We start from the raw sequence: 19,531 nt of genomic DNA on the forward strand, positions 1-19,531 counted from the left end.
CACGGGTTAAATCATAAGATTGATAACAATAATATATTTAAAACACTAATAATAAGCAAATAATAAATAAACCAACATTAACTAATAAATTATCACAAAAACAATAATAATCACAATAAAATTTATAATAATAATACAAAGATTACATTAATAATTTGATTTGGTTTCAAAAAAAAAATTAAAATTGATTAATTAATCAATACAATACCAAAAAAAAAAGACATCTGTCCAAAATTTCCGGATCTACCTTGGTGGATCCGGAAATTTTAAGCGATCCACCAAGGTGGTTTAGGATATGTTAGGCGAATGTTTTCATTTCAAAAAATAAAAAAAAGTACGAGAACTTACAAAATCCTCCGACGATGCCGTCGGTGTACGATCGTTGTCGTCGTCCATCGTCCTAAACCTGTCGCTAAAGCTTAATAAAAAAATCGGATTTTTGGTGATGGATCGAATGTGGTGGGGTTGGATGTTGTGGGGTCGGATGTGGTGGGCTCGGGAATTTTTTTAACCACGTGGTACTATGTGGAGGGGTCGGAATAATATTAAAATGCCCATGTGTCTCAAAATGGACCATTATATAGTCCAACTTACACAAAGAACAATATCGTCCTTTCATATCAAAATGGGAGCGATGCCTTGTAAAATGGGAGCGTTGTTCACGTTTAACAATCTTTAGACGGTCAGACCCCTTCTTATCTATTTCATCTTGTCTTGTAAATAAGGCTCATCTCATCTTCATTAATCAAGACACTACATTATTTATCTCAACAAACTAAAACGAAGCAGCCCAAAAATCAACCCTTAAAAATAAAAAAGGCCCAAACCCCCCTAAAACTCTGTCTCACATTCCCACCAAATAAACCCTAATTCCCACCTTCATATATAAACCCACAATCCCCCCTTCATTTCCCTCTTATCGCCCCCTTTCTCTCTGAAACCCTAAACTCCCTTACCACTCACTCCCACCCCCAAAACCCTAACAATGGCAGAACGAGGCGGAGAACGAGGCGGATTCAGCCGCGGCTTCGGCGGACGCGGTGGCCCTCCTCGCGGCGACCGTGGTCGAGGTGGTCGCCGTCGCGCCGGCCGTCGTGACGAGGAAGAAAAATGGGTTCCCGTCACCAAACTCGGTCGTCTCGTCAAAGACAAACGCATCACTTCTCTCGAACAAATCTACCTCCATTCTCTTCCCATCAAAGAGCACCAAATCGTCGACGAACTCCTCGGAAGCTTGAAGGATGAGGTGATGAAGATCATGCCGGTTCAGAAGCAGACTCGGGCCGGACAGAGGACCCGGTTCAAGGCCTTTGTTGTGGTCGGTGATGGTAACGGTCATGTTGGGCTTGGTGTTAAGTGTTCTAAGGAAGTTGCGACGGCTATTCGTGGCGCGATTATATTGGCCAAGTTGAGTGTGATTCCGGTTAGAAGAGGTTTCTGGGGGAATAAGATTGGGAAACCACATACGGTACCGTGTAAGGTTACCGGGAAATGTGGGTCTGTAACTGTTAGGATGGTTCCTGCTCCTCGTGGTGCTGGGATTGTTGCTGCTAGGGTTCCTAAGAAGGTTCTTCAGTTTGCTGGGATTGAAGATGTTTTTACTTCTTCTCGTGGATCTACCAAGACTCTTGGTAACTTTGTTAAGGTATAATTTCATTGCTTATTATTTTTTTCTTAATTTGATTAATGTCTTATTTTTTGGATTATTATTGTTAGATTTGTAATTGCGATTGTGATTTTATTTTTTTGTTAATGTTTTATTGTTTGATTTTGTTTTTCTTTTTCAAAATGGTTTATAATTGATCTGTTAAATATGATTATGTTTAAAATGATTTATAATATGATATGTGAATGTGAATTATGGTTTGCAATAAGTTTGATCTATTGTGGTGTATTTTTGGTAGGTGAAAGTGATCGAATTCGCCAAAAAGCTAAATTTTATTGTTAGGTCATTTTTTGGTACATTGTTTTAAGGAATATAGGAATGATAACTATGTTTAATGTGTATTGTATTGATTTCTAACAATGTTATTTTTATTTATCTAGTTTAGTTTTTAGATTATTTGTTGAAAGGTTAGTATTCTTTTGCAGTCATTTTTCTCATGCTGTACTACTGCCCTGCAATATTTTCTTGTCAATTTGTTGTCATTGTTTGTGATATTTCATTAGGGACTGTGATTCATTTGTGTGTGGTTTATGCATTATGAAATCATGGTATTGGACTGAAGTTGTAGTGGACCATCTGAGGCATTAACATGCGATTTTTCTTGTAAACTAGTCTGAGGCGTATATGTTTAATGGGTTTGAACTTGTCTTGATTGCTTCTTTTATGGATCAGGGTAAGTTTTGGATGCAATGAAATTTTTAACCTCATACTCAGTACTCTTCTCATTGTTTAAGATGATCCCTTTGTAGATGATTCATTTTGTTATCAATTGCTGAATCCTGTTACGATTTCAGTAAATCATGGTTTCTGTGACTTGAGTTATATCAGTATGATGTCTAGCTCCAAAATTTCATCCTGTATCTTGTTATCGTCTTCCAATGCTGGTTTGTATGGAGTAATACATGTTTGTAAGTCTGTAATGCATTATGCTCTGTAAATAGCTTAACGTGTTATGCTTTTGCAGGCCACCTTCGACTGTCTGTTGAAGACCTACAGTTTCCTGACCCCTGATCTATGGAAAGAGACTCGCTTCACCAAGTCTCCATTCCAGGAGCACACTGATTTCCTCTCAAAGCCAACTGCCAAGATCTCCTTAATTGAAGATGAGAGGGTTGAAGCCTAAGCTTTTCCTAGATGAGCAAACAAACTTTTTTTAGGTGATTTGAGTTAATAGGTTTATTAATGATGTTTTTGGTTGCTTAATGTCATGTCCAAATTGCTAGAAAGACACCAACTCATCTTGCAGTTTTGTTTCTATGCTGGATTTGTACTCTTTTTGAGGTTTATATAAGTGCTACTCTTCTAAGTTTTTTAATGGTGAACAAGTATTGATATTATTGATTTATCGTCTATGATGTTGATAAAGGTCCTATAACTTATGCTCCAGAGATGTTGTCAAAACCGAATCATTATATTTTTAGCTGCATGTTTAGGTCTTTTTTTAATCAAATGAAGCTTGAGGGTGTATCTTATTGATTTAGGCATCAGATTTGGTTCAAGTGTTGTTTTGTGCGCTTGTATTCTGGGCTTCAGAAGGGTTGAAAGGATTTTGTTCTTGCATCTCGAAGACCGTGTAATTGGCTACACCTAATTTCCTTCAGAAGAAATCATGGGGTTAAGATGAAGCGATCTAGGATAGGACTTCCAAAACCAGGTGTACTTCATTTAAAATAGATCAAAACCTAATATCAGAGAGGAAAAAGATGACTATAAAGAACTAAAGAAGGATATTGAGAACTTGGTAATCTGGTATTGCAATATGAATACAAAAGAAAACTCAAGAGCCATCATAGGTCATGGTTCATCTCTACATACACCCACCAAGAACCATAAACAGGCTATGAAGTAAGAACTAAGAAGACATAAAACAGTGCAGACTTCATTTACAGCTAGAAAAATTCGAACACGGTATAATTCACACTAAATTTCAATCTGACCGTTCAGGCATTCAATGTACATTTCAACTTTGTAAAAGAATTTTGATGAGATATTTCAGCTATCAGTACAAAAATAATCTGCAGACCTGGGTTTCTCCAGCCCTAAAGGGACACCCAAGAACAGAATAAATCACTAAATTATAATTTTCCAGCTACTCAGGCAGACATGACCAGATCAACCCAAAGATAATGAAAGAAATGGCCTTTTCAAGCCCTTGAAGTGCCACCATGTTCCTTCTCAACATGCTCAACAAGGGCAACAGGATCAGTAAATCCTCTGCTGCATTTAGGGCATGCATCAATTGTTGACTTCCTAACACCCATGCAATTATTACTTTTTTCATGCGCTTTCTGCACATGCTCCACAAGTGCAGTAACTGATGAAAACCTCGCGTTACACTGTGGGCACACTTCCTGTCCACCTGATCCACCACTATTTGAGCTATTTTTACTACCTTGGCCTACCTGAAGTACCTGGTTGAAATCATTGCTCAACTTTGCCATGCCTGTTTCAGCTGCATTAACAAATCGAGACCATACTGATGAAGTTGATTGGACTGGAGCTTTAGGCCGTGGCACTTCTTTTCTACTACTGCTGGTCAAGAGACCCATGAATGGGAATCCAGTGTTGGATTTGGGGGGCCCAGGACACTTATGGTCGGGCCCAAATCGATGTTTCAAGCAGTGATCAGTGCTGCAATCCTTGCATTTGACAGTATTGGAGAACACGAGGATTTCCTTACAACCAACAACAGGGCATTTCCTCTTCTTAGTTACTTTCTCGTAATTTTTTGGGTCACAGATGGTGTTGACATGAGATTCCCAAGTGATATTTGGATCTTCATCAGGTTTTAGGCGAACTCCTTTGGCACAAAGTGGGCAAATGACAACAGTGACACCTTGGTTGTCACCATGTGGACATCGGTGCTGCTTATAGCTTCTATGCTCAAGGCAATATACCTGAGAAAATAATCAAAATAATAAAGGTCATTGCAGTGAGTATCAATGACAAATAAGTGAGTGTAGACACCTGTTCCTGATAAACAATGGACCAATCATGATGAAATCAACTGAAACATAGATTTTACAGTCCTTGCTCAAGTGGATTATACACAATCCCGAATAGTTGGTCCCAAAAAGCATAGTATTTCCACAGAAATTAGAGCATCAACAAACTTGAATACAGGCACAAATTCAGTTAGTTGGTCCCTGATGCACAAGTAGCGAGTGATATGGAAATTCAAGTAGGAAACAATGGAAATTTAAGTAGGAAACAAGTTGTATCACAAGATTCAAAACATAAGACCAAACAGCTGTTCCATACTCTAAGGTATTTAGAAGGCCATGAAATGGAATCCAGATACTAGGCAGCTACTCCAGCTCCAACAAACAAGTCAGCACAATGCAATAAGCATAATAGGAACAAGTCAACATCTTATTAACTTAATCAATACCACAAATCCTTAAAGCAATCAATACCACAAATCCTTAAAGCATTTCATTCCTGGTTAAACTAGAGCACAAACACACACATATTCACTTCCTCATGAACGTAAAGGCTACGATGCAAGGTAAAACCTAGAAGATGGAGGACCAATTATCAGTAATTCTTAATTGTACCGGCTACATGCATGCCAAATGCATAAAACTTATACATTGTAGCACTGGGATCAGGAATTCCAGATGTGTTATTTTTCCAAAGTCTGTCAAGATATGAGCTTTAAATGTTGACCAATCCAAGCGAAGAAAGCTGAGAACCAACTTGGTTTCATGTGGTTCAATTCAAGGGGTTTAGAGCACAGACCAGCCTTAAATCCTTTAACTATCCTACAGGTTACAGGAGAAAGGAAAAAAAGTTTCACAGCCTATCTGCAGAGTGTAGATCTATCCATTTAGCATAACAATGTCATACCAAAGCAGCTAATCAATACATATGCAAGCTTTTGCAATTTCTTTCAAGCTTGTAACAAGAGGCGGGCACCACTTGGAATTGAGACAAGTAGAGCCATGACAACCACATCACCACTTAAATGCGAAGAGGCTATTTACGCTTAACTGTTGTAGGAGATTCAGGCTATTTACGCTTAACTGTTGTAGGAGATTCAACAAACTGTCTTACAACTTCACAGAATATAGTATCAGCCCAATAACTATTTCATTCATTCTAGTTCAAAGTAACAGATTGCTTCCAAGGGCACATAGAACTATAGAATGTACATATAATATAAAGCAATTTGTTAGCTTGTACCCACTGTCCGAAAACCCCGCCTATAAATATGAAATTCAAGCAGCTAGATTATTCTTCACAACCCTAACAGCTCCTCTATTTGAAGCTAATAATTTGAGAAAAGGTCATTGAAATTTCTGTGCAATTTGGCATGAATTGTCCTTTATCAATATCCACTGAATACATCTCTAGTTCTGCGATATCAAAATTAATGTTCTACTCTATTAGTTATCACAATGTACCCCAATATACATTTTGAATAATCAGAAAATCCCAAGATTTCCATAACCATATACGAAACGGGCTATTATTCTACATGTCCATAGTTCCTAGCTCCTATTTCATAGCCAGCATCCAGCATCTCTCTCATAAAGATTAATAGGCCTTCCAAATCCCCAAATTAACTTCAGCATTCAGCTAATTACCATGAATAATTCGAAGATTGAACAATTAATCCCCAACTAAATAAATTTAGTATAACAAGTATACCCAATTCAATAAATTTAGTATAAAAAATATACCCAAGTCAATAAATTTAGTATAAAAAATATACCCAATTCAAAATTTGCACTAAATCCCTCTGCCCCAACTTCAATAGTGTTTCCTAATGATTCAATTCTGTGATTTCTAATACATTATCAAAAATTCAATCTTGAAGATATCAAACATTCAATTTCACAATCCAAATACAAATTAACAATTTTAAATGATGCATATGTCATGGCAGTGGTACCCGAGACCTCGGATCAAATCCCGTCTACATAACAATTAAATCAATTTACCCAATAAACAATTCAAATAAACCGCATTTAATTTATAAGATTAAAATATAGAAAGAGAGAAAGTAGGAACCTGGTCGCAGCGGTCACAGGTAAAAGGGAGGAAATCAATCTGTTTACAATCATCAACGGAACAATGTTTACCCAGATTTGGGAATGCCGGAGTTCCCATCTTTGAGAAGGAATGATTCCCTCTTTTTCTTAGTTACTTTGTGAAATTTTGACAAAGAAAATGGAGGAATTGGAAATTGAATGCTTGGATTTAAAGGGTTCTTTTGAAACTTGGTTTAAAGTACGGAGTAGAAATAATGAAGTCGGCGTAGATAGGGAATTGGTTAACTCCGGCATGAATTCCTGATTCCGCGTTAAGACGGAGGAGAATTAGAAAGAGGGGAGATGAAAAGTCTTGATTTAGTGGTAAACAAAAACAAGTCAACCTTTAAAAAAGAAAAAAAACACAAAAAATTTAAAACTTTTTTTTTTTTTTTTTTTACCTTTAGTGTCGAGCACCTAACTGCTTTTTGTCCCATTATTATTAACCTTTAAAAAAGAAAAAGTACAAATCTATATCTACTCCTTTTTGTCCCATTATTAAATCATATTTAATTCACCTTATTTTTACTTATTTCGGAAAAAATAACTTCAAATTAGATTAGAAAGAATGATAAACATTTAAAAAAATTGAATGTACAACAAAATATTCACAAATATTCAAAAAAACCGAATTTACACTAAGCTTTTATAAATCAGTGCTGCAAAAGGAAACAAATTTGTTCCTAATTTGTTTCACACGTGCAAGGCTTTAATTGCCTTAAATTTAAAAATAAAAAATTATTCTCTTTCATCCTCATCCAGACAAACTACTTTCTCTCTCTTCTTCAATTTTTTCCTGTATTTTCTCTCTCCTCTCACGGAAGTTCTACTTTCTTCTCTCCTATTGCAGCAATTTTCGAGTTTTTTTTTCTCTCTCTTTTCTTTCACTTGTGAAGTTGTTTTTGCTAAATTCAGGTTTGTTTACTTAATTTTTTGAGCATTTTTGTTAGTTTTAGTTGTTTTGATTCTTCGATTTTTAGGTTTTTTGGTTTTTTTGGTTTCGTTGTTTTATAGTGTTCGTATTCTGCAATGGCGAAGAAGAAGAGTAAAAATAAATCGTCAGATGATGTATATTCGTATTCTTAATTTTTTCAAGATTTTTTTTCAATATTTTCAAGTCAATTTTCATGTAAATTGCTTATAAATGTGTTGTTATATGTTCAATAACCAATGCATGTAATTTTCAGAGTTTGCACTTGAATTTTTTACTTATTGTTTATGCAAATTATGATAATTGGAATTGAATTTTGAAGTTAATGTGTTTAATTTTGCTTTATTTTTTTTTCTTTATTGTATTTAATTGCTTAAAAATTGCTTATAAATGTGTTGTTTTATGTCAAACAACTACTGCATGTTATTTTCAGAATTTACTCTTGCATTTTTTGCTTATTTTTTAGGCAGATTATGATAATTGGAATTGAATTTTGAAGTTAATGTGTTTAAGTTTGCTTTACTTTTTTGTTTATTGTATTTAATTGCTTATAAATTGCTTATAATTGTGCTGTTATATGTCCAATAACTAGTACATGTTATTTTCAGAGTTTGTAATTGAATTTTTTGCTTAGTTTTTAGGCAGAGTATGATAATTGGATTTGATCTTGGTCTTTAGGTAGAGTATGAGAATTTATAGGGATGATTAGGGAATTATCATATAATCTGTGATTTAATATGATAAGTATATGTTTTAGCATAATATTCACACAACACTCATACCAAAGGATTATTATAAGGATTAATACAAACTTATCAGACAACCAGAGGCAGCATGTCATTGTGTTTAGAAATCAAAGTAAAAAGGAGCAATACTATGTGATATATGGGTCATTTATATGCATAAAAACTTTGTATTAATCATTATGCATAACTATTTGATATATGTGGTTCTATAGGTGGATATCGTTATAAAGTGCCTTCAAAGGGAAAAGCAATGCCTAAAGAGTCTGCTCAGGGTAATGTAGTACCTAAGAAGGTCAAAACAGTACTTGAAGAGTCTGCTAAGGGTAATCTAGTACCTACGAAGGTCAAAATAGTACGTAAGAATGTCAAAACAGCACCTGATGTAAAGAAGAGAAAGAGGAGTTCCCAATTGGAATTGGTTTCTGATTCTGATACTGATACTTCTTTTAAGAGAACATGTTTTCAATGATTCTTGATTTGCATTTTTTTATTATATTTTGTTTGTAGTCTATATTGTTTAAGTTACTTTTTTTTTTTTTTTTTTTTTTAATTATTTAGGGTCAAGAGACCTTTGATGACAAGGTGTAGATCACATACCTTGGGAAATTTGGTGAAGAACCTAAGTGATAAACAAAAACAAGCTGTTGTTGAAGTTGGTTTTGGCGGTTTGTTGCATTTAAAATTACAAACTCTATGTCGTAAAATGCTTCCTTGGCTTGTTGAAAACTTTAATGGTGGTAGCTGCATGTTTACTGTTGCTAGTGGTAAAGAATTTGTAGTTACTAAGAATGATGTATGTGATGTGTTTTCCTTACCTATGGGTAATATTCTTGTTCCTGAACTCAACAAAAGTGCTGAAGTTGCAAGTGTAGATAACTGTATTATTCAAGCATGGAGATATGATTTTGATGCTTCTGATAAGCAATCTATTCCTTTGGCAAAATTAGAGTCTTGGATGCAGGAGTTGGTTGATGGAGGGGTAGCATTTAAGAGGTATTTTGTTGTTCATGCTATGTCTAGTTTTTTTAACTCCTACTCCTAATAGGACAGTTTCTTTGAACTTGCTAAAGGTTGTTGAAGAAGTTGATGAAATAAAAACTTTGATTGGTGTTCTTATGTTTTGAGGAAGTTAAAAAAGTCTGTTGATAAGTATAACAAGGATCTAACTGTTCAAAGCGTGAATGGATGTTTGCTGGCTTTGCAAATTCTGTATTTTCACTATTTAAACTTTCAAGGACAAAAGGAAAGTTGTAGCCTTCCTTTGATTCAACATTGGACATATGCTAAGGTTAAGAGTAGGATTAATTAAGAGCTTACAGCTCGTGGTTTAGGGCAGGGACCATTGGATACATCTACATATCCTTTGTCACAGTCTGCAATTAGCCAAACTTTTGTTAAGAAACCTCTTAATTTGGGATCTGATTAGGGTGGTTTAAATGTTGGTGGTGCTTGTTCAGGTAGTATAATTGGTCGCTTTGTTCAAATTGAGCTTCCAGATGGTGTCATGACTGATGATGAAATTGGGGCTGTACACCGGTCCAAAACCGGACCGGACTTGTTGGGACCGGGACCTGAATTAGTGAATTTTGAGGACCGGAGACCGGACCTGATTCAACAGGTTCGGTTCCGGGTTAGACCTGAAAAATCAGGTCCGGTCCGGGTTTGGACCTGAAAAGACCTGTTTTTAATTTTAACCAAATTTAAAATAAACTAAATATCAAGAAAAAAAAATCCCAAGTAAAAAAAAAAAAAAAAAAAAAAAAAATTAACATTTTAGCCCAAACGAATTCATTGCTCAAAACCCTCTTCTTTTCGATACTTATTTTGATCGAATTCGACCTAATCGGACTCTGTTTTCTGGCATAAATCAACCTCTGTTGAACAGGAGGAATGCCTTCTTTCTCCTCAACACGCTCCTTAACCCGATCAATTGTATCATTGGGCTCGATATCAATGGATGACATTTAAAGGCAGCCACCTTAAAATCATTGTCTCCATCGTCAGAAGAAGGATATCCCAGCAAATATGTATATGGATGAAATAGGTCGGAACTCAAAGGACATGAGGGAAGAAACAAAAACTTTCGAATAGAAGGATTCCATATTCTCAATATACTCTTATCTTGAAACAACTTTTGAGACATTAACATGAACCATTACAGGTTGGGCGAAGAAGAGGTCAAAAGTGGCGAAAAATAGAGTGATTAATGTAGAGAAATTGGTTCATGTCAAAGCTTATCTAGAGAAGTTGAGAAGGAGAAGTGGAGAAGGAGAAGAGTTAAGTTTGAAGTGACGGCTGAACACTGAAATGATTTTTTTAGGGTTTACAAGGCTGTATTTCTTTTTTTTTTTTTTTTTTTTTAAAAACACAATTTTACCAGGTTTCAGGTCCGGACCTGAAACCCCTGGTTTTAGACCGGATCCGGAATCCCTGAATTTCAAGGACCGGGACCGGACCTGAATCTACAGGTCCGGATCAGGTCTGGTCCCAACAGGTCTGGTTCAGGTTGGTTTTCAGGTCCGGTGTAACACCCCAATAAATCTCTCTTTAAAACCTATATTAACCTGTAATAACCTATAATCACCTGTAAATACTTTTAATAATATGTGTGAGAATTACTGGCGTGCTACCACCACGTGTTCAAACGTGAAGGCTGGTTTTAGAAATCAGCAGCGGAAAACTAACTTAGTTTTAAAAAGAATATAAGTTTCAAAACTAAAAGTCAAAACTCAATTTAGTCTTACAAGTTGGAACCATAACGACCTTTATTCAAAATCCAGTAAAATAGGAAGTAAATGGAATTAGAACCAAAATAAAATTCAATCTATAATATAAAATAAGCTAAGTGATTAACCGACGCTCCACCCAAATCCCATCACCCTGAAATCAGTTTATGCAAAAACCTGTGATTAATCTGTTCCCCAATATTACAAGTGTAAGAATTGGATCATTACAGGGTCATTGAAGGCGAAGGCCATGACCAAGAGAAACACACAAAAGCACGCAATCAACATCGCTGAGTACATACAAGCTACGAAATATAGTAAAGAGTCTTAGCATGATACTATCAAGCATTCCATACACTCACAATATAATCATTGACTCGAACACATGATTCAACTGTTACTTATTACAAAGTTTCTCTAAATAGTATTGATCACCTCATTAATTTAATTGGATTAAGCAATAGACCAGGTTGTCCCCCTGTGCTCCATTCCGGAACATTAAATAAGAAAACCATATGCCTCCTTTCGGAAGACATTAATAAACATCCAATGGCAGACGGGCGCGACTCCGTGGCCATAGCTAGTATGAGATCTCATCTAACTCATTATAATTTTAAAATAATTTAAAACAAGAGACTCGTAGATCAGACGGCCTCTGAAAAGTGCACGGCTAATACCCCGTGAACCCTAACCCCTGTTTGTCATTACTCTAGATGTGCACAAATCCAGAGTTTTATTGCTCATCCTTCTTGCACTTTACGTGATTTACAAGTTTAAATTTGGTGATGACTCATATGCAAACAACACAACCAATCATACATCGATCATTCAAATCATTCAAGTTTCCAATTTAATTCTTAATTTATTAGTGACAAACAACATTTATTATTGAATCCTTTAACTACCTCGGTGTATAAACACCTTAAGTGCATAAGGCACCTCATATCTACAATCTTGTCTTATAAGACTTTAACTCTACCTTTACTCGTTCCATTTCAATACAGATGAATAAGTAATTAAAATGATTCATTCCATATATATACTTGTAGTTTTGCTTCTAAGCTCTCCTTGCAAAATATTGCATAAATAATGCTCAATAGGAAACATCAATGCAATTTCTCATACATGAATTAAAGCAATCATCACATTTATCAACAATCAACTTATTACCAAACAATTTCAACCAATCCACAAGTCTCCTAACATGATTTTAGGTCTTTCCAAGTCCTTAAACATGCTTCTAAAGTCAATGTTCTTCGCATACTTGTACGTACCTTGAGTACGCAAATTGATTGGCCACTTTAAGGCTAGAAGTCACCCTCTACGAAGTCCTCTCCTAGACAGAACAACAATTGCTCAATTAATACCCAAGCAACATATATTACAACAATACTAAACTATTTTAAAATCCTTTAAATCATTGAAATAATGTTCTTAAATTATTCCCAATAGCCAAAGTTAATAATTTAGTACTTGAATTATGAGTTTATATGCTTAAATCACAAAAAATATGGCTTATAGCAAAAATTTCAGCAACTTTAAAGTGAGTTATAAATCCGAAAATTCGTTTCAAGCATGTAAAACAATCTCGCAAACATTTTCATTTGAAACAATCATTATATAGTACGTTAGTATGTTGAGAACTTGAAAACCCATCATAAAACCATGACTTAAAGCTATGTAAAGTTAAGATTAAAATCTGAAAATTTAATTTAATTGTAAAGTGTATGAATACAACAATCTAAACTCGAAATATATAATTATAATTTAATTTGTTTCATAAAAACTCAATTAAACCTTCGATAAAAATAAAAAAAAACTGCACGAAAACCATACTTAGAAGCTGAATTTGGCCACGAGAGGGTGGTGCTCACTACCATAAGTAGTGAGTTTTGATTAGAACATCATTTACACACGAAAAACAATATTCTTTTGCGAAAATCAGACGGGTTACAGTCAAAATGCGATTAAAACGTAATTAAGAAATTTTACGAACGGAAATTCAGAAATTAGTTACGAAAAATTAAGAACTTGCTGTTGAATTAAACATCATCATAGTCATAGCAAAATCACAACAAAATCATGCTCAAATTAAACAACTTTAGCAACACGTTTTTAAGCCCTAAAACCATGAAAATCAAGTTTTAAACCCTAATTTCACAAATTATGAAATCTGAAAATTAATTATATGCTTAACATATCATAAACTCGATAAATTTGCAATCTTTCACAACTCAAAAACATAATCAAACTATAATAATTGTTAATCAACGAAAAATTCATGTAAAGATTAAAGCTTTGAAGAATTTAAACAAGAAAAGAGAGGAAGATAGAAGAGAAGGGGGAAAGGGAGGAAACTGGCGGCGGCAGCAGGGTTGAGGCAGCGGCGAGGGTCGCCGGCGGCACTGCGGTGGTGGGTTACGGTTGAGGCAGCAACAGCGCAACAGAGGAAGCAGCAAATTTTTTTTTTTTTTTGTTTGTGAGTCGTGAAAGGAGAAGAAGGGAGCAAGGGAAAGGGAGTAATAAGGGGAAGAAGTAGAAGGCAATATACGAGGGTTTTGAGAAGGGGAAATAAGGAGCAAGTTTCCTTAATTATAAATGTGAATGAGGAGAAATAAGGGGTAAGTTTACTTAATTGAAATGGAAGTATGGGTTTAAAAATTCTTGTTTTTATTTTTGTGAAATCTTCCCAAAAATATTTTTGCATGAATATAAAATTATTAAAAATATTCGTATACATAAAAATATATAATTATTATTTACTAAGAAAAATATGGGGGATTACATCCGGTCCTATTTATGTACACCCCTAGATGAAATCAAACAAATTTCAACTGCTGTAAGTGTTTTATTTGTTTAGTAGTTACCCTTTATTTTAATAAAGCTACCCTTTATGCGCACAAAAGTTACACTTTATGTGCACTAAAGTTACCCTAAATGTTCAGTTTAAGTAACTTTTTCATTATTTTTCTTTGTTACATTTGTTTAGTTTTTTCTTTGTTTTTCTATTTGTAGGTTGTTCATGAATCCTTTCTTTTGCTTAAAAGAAATATGGTTGTTTTTTCAAGCGTTCAGTCAAAGAGTTTTAAAAATTTGAGTGATTTGGTCTTCTGAAATAACTACTTCATTGTCTTTTGAGGATCCTGTAGCAGCTTTTCAAACTCAACAATTACTCTCTGATCCTCATTATCATAAGCTTTTAGATGGTATAATTGAGGAGTGTATGAAGATGAAGTCTGCACATGAGTTTTTTCAGTTTGACATTCCTTTTGCAAGAACTCATGTTGAAGGTTGTCGTCAAGAAGATGTTCCTCAAGATGTTCTTGAACGTGGTAATAATGAAGATGTTCCTGAACCTAGTAATAATCAAGATGTTCTTGAACCTCGTAATAATCAAGATGTTCCTCAGCCTATCAGATCCAATAAATCTTTATGTTCACTAGACTGGGGGCCAGTATGAAGGTGCCTTTTGTGACTCTTTTTATGAAGGGTAATGCTCGGATTTTCGACAGATTGCCTCAGTTACAGTTGGAAGTTCTTGATTATTCTTTGCTGAAGGATAAAGCAATGGATAGGAAGTTAAGTGTCATTTTCAGTCATAAATATTCTTTTCTCCGTTTTTTTTTTTTTGCTTGATTTTTTTAATGCTTATCTTATTTTTTATCGTTGCAGTGAGAACCTTGTGACTTTTGGGATGAATTGTCTAGTTCCAAGAGAAGATATGGTGTCCATTTCCTCTCCACTTAAGATTCGATGGTGCATTGTTGATTGCTATGCTCTGTATTTGAATGAGGTAGCATGTTTTGAGTCTTCTGGTCCTCGAAGATTCTTTTTTGGTGTGAGGCAAAGTGTAAGTAACTTGATGCTTTTATATTTAAACACATTGACTTTATATTTATATTAAACACAATAACTTGATACTTTAATAGTTTGAATTGTTGCATGTTTGTGAGCTTGAGAAAGGTGACAATTCTGGTCTTGTTAATGATTTGCAAGGTTTATAGGAAGGGTGGGTCGACTACGAGAATCATGGATGTGATATATTGGATTCTAAACTGGTATATTTCATACTAAACTAATATCATACCCTTAAAAGAGTCATGTCTGTGAAATGCTCATTAAAACACTTTTAATTACTGTTTCAGATCTATGTTCCTATTCTTATTGAGGAACACTACGTTCTGTTTGTTGTTGATCATGCAAAACAGTTGATTTACTATCTTGACAATATTATTTGGTGTGATGCTACTCTAAACTACTTTCAAAAGTTTTCTTTACATATGGTATGTTCCTGTTATTGAGAAGTAATATACTTTGTGTATATACAAGCTTATATTTTCAATTTCATTTTTTTTGTATTCAATGCATTCTTAACTTTTATATTTTTCTATCAGTGTGATCAATTGAGTGATTTTCTTGGAAAAAGAAATCATCTAAAGAGTAAGCAGCTACCTTTCTATAAGTTTAAAGTTGTTGATTTTCAATGGAAAAAGACTAAGATTGACAACACTGAATGTGGAGTGTTTGTCATGTATCACATGCTCCATTTTATTGGTGAATTGTTCATATAAAATGAACTCAAAACGTACAGTAAGTATTCATCTATTTGTCTTTTTTTTCCCCTTTCTGATGTTTAGTTCTTTCATATTGATAAGTTTTTTTTTTCTCTGTTGTGAGGTTGTTAGAAGAAAATATTTGCGTGGACAGATCCGTACCACACTTGTATTGTGTGATATGAATGAATCAAGGGCAGACGTATTGACATAAGTAGACAAGTTCAATGAGAGGAAGAAAAATGCTGATTATATCAAGGAAATTGAAGAAAGAAGAAAGGCTACAATAGCTGAGAAGAAAAAGAAAGCAGCACAGGTAAGGAAAAAGAAAATCCCAAAGAAAAAAGGACAAAAAAGCCGACAAAGAAGTACACTCCTTCTAAAGAGTGAACTGACTTGTTATGATTAGGTGGAGTAGTATATTTTGAAAACTCAATGTATGTGCATACATCAAGTATAATGATGTAATTAAAGTTTCGATGGTATAGTTTTTGGTGGTTTTTTGTAAAAGCTGAATGTAGTTTTTGGTGGCCTTTTTTTTTTGAAAACTGAATGTATGTGCATACATTAAGTAATTTAAGATGTTATTGGTATATATCTTTCTTTTAAATTGTGCACAAAATAGGGTCACTTCATGCACTAAAAAGGGCCACTTTATGCAGTTATTTAAAACGGTCACTTTATGCACTAAATAGGGTAAGTTTAGTTTTTTTTATGGGGTCACTTTTGTGCACATAAAGGGTCACTTTATGTGCACATGAAGGGTAACTTTTGTGCATAAAAAGGGTAAGTTTTGTGGATAAAAAGGGTAACTTTTGTGCATAAAAAGGGTAACTTATGTTCACAAAAGGGTATGTGTTTCCCTATTTCTTTTACTCTGTGCATGTTCCCACTATAGCAACATGTTCTCACTATCACTAGTAGAAATTAGTAAATTGGAAGCGGTTCAAAACCATAATTGGAAGCGGTTTTTGAACCGCTTGCCATTAGGGGGCTTCCCATTGTCTCTTTAAATGGGAAGCGGTTCAAACCGCTTCCAATTTAAATGGAATGGGAAGCGGTTATATGCTAAACCGCTGCCTATTGTGAATTTAAAAAATTAAAAAAAAAAATTAACAGAAATTAACACACAAAATATAAAACATATGTATAAAAATTTATATTTCCATTAATAATTAATTTTAATATTATTACATTATAATTCACCACCAAAAAAAATTACAACCAAAATCACCACCACCCTATTCCGCCACCACCACAGTCAAAGCCACCAGTCCGCCACCAGCCGACGCCAGCAATTAACACATTTAACAGAAGCCGGCAGCCCACCACCGCAACTGACGCCAGTAGCCCACCACCGCAACCCTCGATTTTTCCCGTAACCCAGAAATCCCTACGAACCCAGAAAAACCCAAAACCCCTAGCCTGCATCCACGGCTTTCCCACCTCCACCCCTGTCCACCACTACGCCACCCCCAGCCTGCATCCACGCCCTTTCTCACCTCCACCTCTGTCCACCACTACGCCACCCCCACCCATAACCATACCCTGAACCCACCAACTCCACCCACCCTAACCCACAATCCAAACCATCCTAACCACCGAATACCCAAACCAGCCCACCACCACAACCCTAAAACCACTAACAACCACCAAAATTCACCACCAGAAAACCAAAAAATAAAATAAATATATTAAAAAAAAAACTAAATTGAAAACAAAAGAAAAAAAATCTAGATCTACAATACTTACCTGCTCGGATTTTGCTCGTTTTTTCCTCGGATTTTTGCCGGTGATAAGAGGAGAGAGAAAACAAAGGGAGGCTTAAGAAAGGAGAAGGAAAGATCAGAAAGAGAACGAAGGAGATGGAGAGAGGAGAGGAGTGAGAAATGACGGAAGAAGGGGCGTGAGAAAAGGGGAGAGAGGAGAGAGAAGAAGAAGGGGCGTGAGAAAAGGGGGGAGAGGAGAGAGAAGAAGAAGGGGCGTGAGAAATAAGGGGAGAGAGAAGAGAGAAGAAATAAGGGAGCTGAGAGAGGGGTCCGTGTTTTTTTTTGGGGGAATGGGGAGCGGTTTACCCCCAAACCGCTTCTAATTACAATATTTAGAAGCGGTTCAAACCAAACCGCTTCCAATTCTCCTCTTTTTTTTTCCCGGGTTTTTGTATGAAATTGGAAGCGGATTCCAATAACCGCTTCCAATTAGTGGCTTCCCATTACCTATTTTCTACTAGTGTATTGTGCTAATAAGAGTATCATTTAAAGCTTGAAATGAGTACTTAAATTTTAACCAAACTATATATAGAGTAAAAAAAAAAGAGTATAACAATACAAAGTATAAAAATAATGATAAAAAATTGTTCTAACTTTGGTAGAAAAAATTCTTAAAAGAGTTGTATGTAGTTTTTTTTATCCAAATTCTGAATTTGGAGGTGGCAGTGCTGGTTTTTTTTTTTTTTTTTTTTTTTTTTTTTTTTTTTTTTTTTTAATTCCCTTTTTCAAGCCCTCCTTTTTCTCTCTTGCTTCTTCCTTTTGTTACAACTCTTTTAGGATCAAGTATAGTTGGTACACTTGTGCTTGTACTGGATGATGAAGAAACATCATTATTGCTCTGAGTGCTATCTGCCACACCAGGAATGTCAGAAGTAGCTTCAGCACCTTGTTCTCTCTGAGCAGTAGTAGCAAGTAACTCTTCCACCCATTTTAGACTATTTCGAAAGATTTCTTCCATAAATGCTCTTGTCTCTTCATTTTTCTTGACTTCTTAAGATTAAATTGTAGTATTTCCTTATCATTGTTTGCCTCCATGGTATATATAGCTGCGTAGGATCTTGATTCTTCAACCTATTCCATGCCTCAGATTTTGGTAACTTAGTCCATTTTTTTTGTAACATACTTTTCTGGTATTCTTGTTACTGAATGTAGGTGTAGAATTCTGATGCAATGATAACATAGCCATTCAGTTGCTTCAAAATTTTTGCAAGTACACCATACACTTTGGCTCTCATGTAAATAGTTTACTTAATGTGCAGACCATGGCTTGTCTTCTAGGGATACTTGATAAAGTACATATTCCTCAGTTCTCCCTATCATTTGAACAGTTGTTGGCATAGAGTATCCAAACTCCTCTTCAAAATCTCTGAAGAATGACAAAGTGAAAACCTGTGCACCAAAATCATGTAGCTATTGTTAATTTGCTATATATTTTGTGTTTTTTTTATAACTTTTGAGTATAACTTTTTACCTGTGCAACATGCTTTAGTATTTCGGGCAGTGGCAATGAAGTGAATGCTATTGGCTTGCTACAGGTGAACTCATTATATTTCTCTGTGCTTCTCCAACGATTGATTGTCTTCTTAAATATGGCATAAAATTTTGTCAAGGTAGTTGATTTACTTGCTCTGAAACCTATTGCATGATTTGTGCTTTCACTCCTATGTGATGAAAGAATTCCTGCTGAAAAGAAATCTCTACCAAGGGCTGGACACCATTTCTTGTTGAGTTCATACACTCTTTTGTACCAAGAGTGTGTTGTCAATTCAAATTTGTGTATCATTGCATGCCACCTTTCTTCAAATTCTTGTTCAGTCACACAACCCTTTAAGCATTTGTTGAATTCATGCTTAAATTCTTTATCTTTTTTAAGAGTCCTAAATCTTGTGATTGCATTTTGTTTTAAATGTCATATACAAAGTCGATGCCTTGTATTAGGTAACACCTACATTCAAAGCAAAATGTTGTATGTTGTCAGAACTTGTTAGTTTTGCAATCAAAATAGTTAGGGTAATATGTAAATATAAACTTTTTACCTGCTTAATTGCATTTGACATTGCTTGGTCCTAATTAGTGAATATTGAGGTTGGTGTTTTATCCTCCA

The 19,531-nt window shown here is 35.0% G+C and overlaps 3 protein-coding genes across 3 annotated transcripts; 1 reads left to right on the top strand and 2 right to left on the bottom strand.

The window, feature by feature from the left end:
* The first annotated feature begins 911 nt into the window (after positions 1-911).
* On the top strand, positions 912-3,011 carry LOC110707269 (40S ribosomal protein S2-4-like). Its single transcript, XM_021885285.1, has 2 exons — positions 912-1,645; positions 2,631-3,011. The coding sequence occupies exons 1-2, from the start codon at positions 986-988 to the stop codon at positions 2,787-2,789; spliced, it is 819 nt and encodes a 272-aa protein (XP_021740977.1). The 5' UTR covers positions 912-985; the 3' UTR covers positions 2,790-3,011.
* Positions 3,012-3,580: 569 nt separating this feature from the next.
* LOC110707271 (zinc finger AN1 and C2H2 domain-containing stress-associated protein 11-like) lies at positions 3,581-7,598 on the bottom strand. Its single transcript, XM_021885286.1, has 2 exons — positions 6,683-7,598; positions 3,581-4,563 (listed from the first exon to the last, which is right to left on the bottom strand). The coding sequence occupies exons 1-2, from the start codon at positions 6,779-6,781 to the stop codon at positions 3,811-3,813; spliced, it is 852 nt and encodes a 283-aa protein (XP_021740978.1). The 5' UTR covers positions 6,782-7,598; the 3' UTR covers positions 3,581-3,810.
* Positions 7,599-18,675: 11,077 nt separating this feature from the next.
* On the bottom strand, positions 18,676-19,210 carry LOC110707164 (protein FAR1-RELATED SEQUENCE 5-like). The gene is made up of 2 exons (XM_021885170.1): positions 18,899-19,210; positions 18,676-18,816 (listed from the first exon to the last, which is right to left on the bottom strand). The coding sequence occupies exons 1-2, from the start codon at positions 19,208-19,210 to the stop codon at positions 18,676-18,678; spliced, it is 453 nt and encodes a 150-aa protein (XP_021740862.1).
* Positions 19,211-19,531: the final 321 nt, after the last annotated feature.

The sequence above is a fragment of the Chenopodium quinoa genome, unplaced genomic scaffold (assembly GCF_001683475.1).
Source record: "Chenopodium quinoa cultivar QQ74 unplaced genomic scaffold, ASM168347v1, whole genome shotgun sequence".
Taxonomy (NCBI): Eukaryota; Viridiplantae; Streptophyta; class Magnoliopsida; order Caryophyllales; family Amaranthaceae; genus Chenopodium; species Chenopodium quinoa.

Coding starts and splice junctions, on each gene's coding strand:
- LOC110707269 (XM_021885285.1), top strand. CDS start 986: ATGGCAGAACGAGGCGGAGAACGAGGCGGATTCAGCCGCGGCTTCGGC. Junction 1,646..2,630: donor CTCTTGGTAACTTTGTTAAG/GTATAATTTCAT, acceptor ATGCTTTTGCAG/GCCACCTTCGACTGTCTGTT.
- LOC110707271 (XM_021885286.1), bottom strand. CDS start 6,781: ATGGGAACTCCGGCATTCCCAAATCTGGGTAAACATTGTTCCGTTGAT. Junction 4,564..6,682: donor CCTGTGACCGCTGCGACCAG/GTTCCTACTTTC, acceptor TTATTTTCTCAG/GTATATTGCCTTGAGCATAG.
- LOC110707164 (XM_021885170.1), bottom strand. CDS start 19,210: ATGATACACAAATTTGAATTGACAACACACTCTTGGTACAAAAGAGTG. Junction 18,817..18,898: donor TACTAAAGCATGTTGCACAG/GTAAAAAGTTAT, acceptor TTTGGTGCACAG/GTTTTCACTTTGTCATTCTT.